This window comes from Panicum virgatum, chromosome 9K (genome assembly GCF_016808335.1).
Source record: "Panicum virgatum strain AP13 chromosome 9K, P.virgatum_v5, whole genome shotgun sequence".
NCBI lineage: Eukaryota > Viridiplantae > Streptophyta > Magnoliopsida > Poales > Poaceae > Panicum > Panicum virgatum.
Window position 1 is genome coordinate 22,558,337 of NC_053144.1, and position 5,517 is coordinate 22,563,853.

The 5,517-nt window shown below is 53.8% G+C and overlaps 1 protein-coding gene across 1 annotated transcript; it reads right to left on the minus strand.

Moving 5' to 3' along the window:
• Positions 1 to 914: 914 nt before the first annotated feature.
• LOC120650805 (3-ketoacyl-CoA synthase 12-like) lies at positions 915 to 5,056 on the minus strand. Its single transcript, XM_039928087.1, has 2 exons — positions 4,143 to 5,056; positions 915 to 2,287 (listed from the first exon to the last, which is right to left on the minus strand). Exons 1-2 carry the CDS (start codon positions 4,712 to 4,714, stop codon positions 1,456 to 1,458), a joined length of 1,404 nt encoding a protein of 467 aa, XP_039784021.1. The 5' UTR covers positions 4,715 to 5,056; the 3' UTR covers positions 915 to 1,455.
• Positions 5,057 to 5,517: the final 461 nt, after the last annotated feature.

Genomic DNA, 5,517 nt, shown 5'->3' on the forward strand with positions numbered 1-5,517 from the left:
GGAGCAGTGGTAACGGGGTCGGTCGCTGTTGCTCGTGCATGTTGGCGTACCCCCGCGCGCTATCCGGTTGGTGCCGGGAGCCCATCGGTCAGGCTGCCCGGGAGGACCGGATCCCCCCCTGCTGGCGACGCGCGCGGAGGCTCGATCGCAACGGCCGGCGCCCACACCACCGCAGCTACTGTGCTGCGTACCGTTACGCTGCCGGGTCGGGCCACCCACCCACACAGCAACCGAGCACGCGCGTGGCAGGCAACCTGGCTGACCGTATGGTCTCGTCGGCCCGCCCGCAGTTTTAGCCGCCGCCCGCCGCGGTTTCGCCCGCCCGAAGGCCGTAGCTGGCCGGCCGTGCACCGTGCACGCGCCGTGCGCCGTGCTGTCAGCGAGCCGCAGCACACGTACGTCCATGTGCCCATTTATGGGCGGCGCCCTGGCGGCGCAGCGTGTGGACTCGCCGCCGCGCCCGCCCACGCAGCGTCTCGATTCATAGGGAAGGTGGCTGATCGGCCGGCCGGAATGAATTCGGACAGCGAGGAATGACGCCGCCGTGCCCGCTGCGCCTGTGGTCGCCGCGTTCACCAACCTCGGCGTGGATCATGATGGATCGTAGACGAGGGAGAGTCAGGATCGGAGGGCTACGTTGGATGGCCACCTGGCCATGTCTAACATAATCTGTATGCTTGCTTGTATGGAGTGGAGAGGCCACCTGGTCATCTTTAATTTCCTTCAATGTGCATGAGGACATGGGCTCTGCTGGGCGCCACATGTGCTCCCCCAACGTCCTGCTCCAAGCGCTCGCTCGCACAGATTTTGTATGAGATGCAATTCGCCTGCCAATGCAATTTATGGTTTCCGTGGGACTGCACAGATTTTGTATGAACATAATGATCTTTATCACAGCGGACCAGGCCATCATATTCGGTCCTCACGTACATTGGAGCTCCATTAATAAAGAATAATTTCACTTTAATCCATCATCATTCATAGTAAATGACAACAGCAACAACACGACACCGACAAAAGGACCGAACAGAAAATGGTAGAAGGGGAAAAAAAAAGAAGAGAAGAAACCATATCCTCTGCCTGCTACGTAAGTCTTGCCATTGCCAACACCACCACCAAAAGAATCATGTACCTATGACGAATCCTCATCAGCTCAATATAATCTTCCTTCTCCTCCCTGTGATCAGCACCTTAATTAAGTGGGGAGTAATCAACACGGTAGTAGCAACACTGAACTGAATACAACTAATGGTGATCCATCCATCCATGGACCAGCTCCTGCTTTGCCTGATGAGTCGCCTGTCGAACGAAGAATCAATCGATGCCTGTCGTCGTCTATGCATGCGTGTATGTGACAACAATGTGAGGTGGAGCGAGCAGTATAATGCGGGTGCATGGTCGATCGGGTTGAGATCGATCGCTGCCACTGCCGGCCGGCCGGTCACAACTGACAGTTCACAAGTTGATCATGTCCTTGACGAACCCGTACTTCTCCAAGAAGGGGTTGGAGACGTCCTTGGGCGGGTACTGGTCGATGCAGTCCTTCCAGACGCCGGCGTCGGCGGCGGGCCTCTCCACCGTCCACACGCAGCTGTTGCACTTGAACCCGGCGCCGAAGGTGAGCATGAGCACGCGGTCGCCCCGGCGCAGGCGGCGCTTGGCCTCCATGTACCCCAGCACGTACCAGACGCTGCTGGCGGAGGTGTTGCCGAAGCGGTGCAGCGTCATGCGCGACGGCTCCAGGTCGTGCTCCGTCAGCGTGAGCCCCCTGCCCACGCCGTCGATCACGGCGGCGCCGCCCGTGTGCACGCAGAAGTGGTCGACGCCGGCCCGCATGCGGATGGTGAGGTGGCCGCCGCCGCCGCCGCCGCCGGCCCCGCGCTGCTTCTTGCGGGCCAGGCGCGCCGAGAGGGTGGCGCAGGCGAGGCGGAGGAGCTCCGGGAGCGGCAGCACCCGGGGCGCCAGGACGCGGAGGTTGTGGACGAAGGCGTGCACGGCGGCGCGGGGCAGCTCCTTGCCGAGGTGGAAGCCCGGGCGGCCGGCGTCGTCCTCCATCTGGAGCGCGCAGTTGTAGGCCTCCTCGGAGGCGCCGGTGTGGGTGCGCACGACGTGGCGGAGGCGGAGCCTGGCGTGCTGCCGGAGGCGCGGGTCGTTGGTCAGGAAGTAGGCGCAGCCGCCGGAGCGGAAGAGGCAGTTGCCCAGCATGAAGGAGCGCCTGTTGCCGGCGTACCAGTTGGGCGCGATCGACTCCGACGTCATCACCAGCGCCACCTGCGCCGCGTGCGTCCTGCGTGCCAATTGTCATCAAGAAAAAAATAACCATTACTAGTTTTTTTTTAATTTAATTAACAGGCCATTATTTTCATCCCTAATTAAATCTACTACCAAAAGAATTTTGATCGAGACCAGACCACCATAGGCCACCATTACTAATTTACTCCGTTCAGCCCAGGCCACCATAGGAGAGAGCACAAACCTTGGTCGGTCAGGTCCAGGTTCATTCATGCCCATCTGAGAGCAAACCAAACTTGGTGCGCAGGCATTAAAGCCGCGGTAGAGGTGGTGTACAGTAGCTAGCAGCAGCGGCCGGCCAGGCCAGCAGCGGTAGACTGCTGCTGGCCGTAGCTGGCTCTGTGGCTCACATGCACTGTGCTGCTGTCGGCGTATAGGCTCGGCAGCAGGCGGCAGCGCGGCATTCATGCAGCGAGCTGCTGCCCTCGGCCACAGCCCATACGGTGGTGGTGGTGTGGTGGTGTGGTGCGGCACCCTCTAGATGACTACTCCGAGATGGATGGATCTTGCGCAGGGAGAGGGTGTGCCGAGGAAGAAGAGAAAGGGTTTTACCAGCGGGACGCACATCCAGGAGGAACAATTTGTGCTTTGCTCCTTTTGGGAGTGTGCCACATGCCGTGGAAACGAGAAACGTACCCCTAGTTTTGGTGATAAAAAAAATGACCTGACGGTCTGACGGATGAAATTGTTTTCAAGTGCAGGAGGACTACTACTAAAGGATTCTTATTAGGTTTTCAAGAGCAAGTCCAGGAGGTTTCAAGTGCAGGAGTAGCTAGATAGGCCCATGCATGCTAAAACAAGCATTGGTTTGCAAAGACTAAACATTGCATTAACTCTTCTGATCTGACTGAAGTGCTGGCTTGAGCTTGAATAGCATGGAACCAAACTACCCCTAGATGCACCGTGTGTGTGCATCCTCCATATATGCCTGTGGACTGTGGTAGTAGTACTCCACATCAAGATGCAATTTGCAAGTAGTAATTAGCATGCAGCTGCTAGTCCCCCGACCATAAATTCTTGCCCAGCTTTGGTGTTGAGCTAGCAAAAGTACTAATGCATAGTCGCTGGTCGTGTCTTGTGCTAGTGGTGTGTGCCAAAATTTTTGGTACCATTTTTATTTCATAAAAGATAAAATTTCCGTTCTGCCTCCATCCAAATTTTATCTTTCACAAATTTATTAACCATTGGCATGGAAAAAAACTTTTATATATAGTCGCTGGGAATTTATCTTTTAAAATATTTTATGTTTAAACATACATTTATATATAGAAAAATATAGTAGACGTGGGCCCGTGGCCTGCCGTCAAATCTATTTGACAGTCCTAGTAATAACTGCAGCTGATCCTGGTGCAAGAAAGTACTGTAGGTCACAGTTTGTACTAAAACTTCCTGCTAGATATATAAAGACCATGTTTGGTTTCCCTATTGTACTTGTAGCATACGATTCTCGAGAAAAAAATCTCATTTGCATGGAGTACTAAACGAAATTTATTTGTAAAACTTTTTCACGGATGAGTGTAACTTTTCACGACGAATCTAATGATAGTAATTAATTGATGATTGGCTACAGTATTGCTACAGTAATCATTCTCTAATCGTACAGTTAAAGGTCTCATTAAATTCGTCTCGCGAAGTAGCGTAGGGTTGTGGAGTTAGTTTTATAAATTTACTGAGTACCCTTAATTATTGGTCAAAAATTTTGTCCTACTTGTGCTTCTTCAAACCAAACAGGACCAAAATTTCTGCTAGATATATAAAATTTGGGAAAGAAAAGTAGTATTACTAACGGTTAATAACAGTAAAGCCCAGTAGTGAAAATTAATTAATGAAAATGAAAACGCGAATAGTACCTGAAGAAGTTGTTGACGAGGTCGAGGGCGATGAGCGTGGCGCTGCAGCCCATGCCGGTGAGGTTGTACACCTTGACGTCCTCGCGGAGCCCGTAGCGGCGCACCACGCGCGCCGACAGCGACGGCGCCGGCGAGAACATGGACACGTTCACGACGAGGACGTCGACGTCGGCGGGGCGGACGCCGACGCCCCCCGGCGCGGCGGACCGGGCGAAGAGCTCGTCGAGGACGGCGTGGAAGGTCTCGTCCAACTCCTCCATGCCCTCCCTGAGGCGGTCGGGCCGGGCCTCGCCGCCCTCGATGATGTTGCGCGGGCCGTACGTCTCCTCGCCGATGCCGGAGTTGACGATGACCTTGAGCAGGAACTTGTACTCCTCCAGCCCCAGCAGCTTGTTCCGCTGGATGATCTCGCCGCACAGGTCCGTCGGCAGCTTCCGGTCGTCCGTCGCCTTGTAGCACACGTAGTCCAGCAGGTAGCACCGCCGCCGCTGCCACCGCGCCACCAGCAGCCGCGTGAGCATCGCCGCCGAGTACGCCAGCAGCGTCAGCGTCAGCATCGTCGCCAGCTCCATCGCCGCCGCCGCCGCCGCCGCTGCAAGTGTACTTCTTGCTCCCGCTCTTGTTCTTGTCAAGAGCCAGGAGACGGAGGGATCTAGCTGGCTCTAGACGTGCCGCAGCGAGGAAGATGCTGGCAATATAATGCGCGACGCGTGGGGTTGCTGCTCATGGAAATGGTTGCGATGGAGAGGAGAGGGAAACCGGAGGAGATGCGTGGTGTGACAGCGTGCGAGTTCTTGCTAGCTGCGGAACACACTCCAAGCCGCCAGCTCGCTCTAGCAGTAACGAGCGTGGTGTGTGTGGGTGGGGTTGTTGGGGAGGGATGAAGATGAGAGGGGGATTTATTAGAGGTGTTTAGAGGCTGTGGGGAGGAGAGGGGGTGGTTTTATAGCAATGGGCTACCACATGGTCATGAGAACCTTCCTCCCGTCTACTTTTTTTTTTTTGCACCTTTTTGCTTTTTTCTTGGATATAAATACGTTGACGGTCTTCAAAATTGTCCCAAGATGTCATCTAGATCTCTAAGCTTTCAAACTATATTTTTATATCCCTAAACTTACAAAGAGGTGTCATTCGGATCCTTAAACTCTCAAAATGCATCTTAGATCCCTAAACTTATCTCAAGGCGTCACTTCGGTCCCTAAACTCTCAAGGTAAATTCCCGTATCCCTAAAAAAATGGACTGTATTAAACTATTTTTTTCAGCCAATTCATTTAGAAATTTTTCCAGTAAGACTATTTTGATTCTAAAGTAGCTGCTTATTAATCATATATCATAGGTTAATCTAGATCATTGATATCAACGGTAGATGTTATA

Coding starts and splice junctions, on each gene's coding strand:
- LOC120650805 (XM_039928087.1), bottom strand. CDS start 4,714: ATGGAGCTGGCGACGATGCTGACGCTGACGCTGCTGGCGTACTCGGCG. Junction 2,288..4,142: donor CTCGTCAACAACTTCTTCAG/GTACTATTCGCG, acceptor ATTGGCACGCAG/GACGCACGCGGCGCAGGTGG.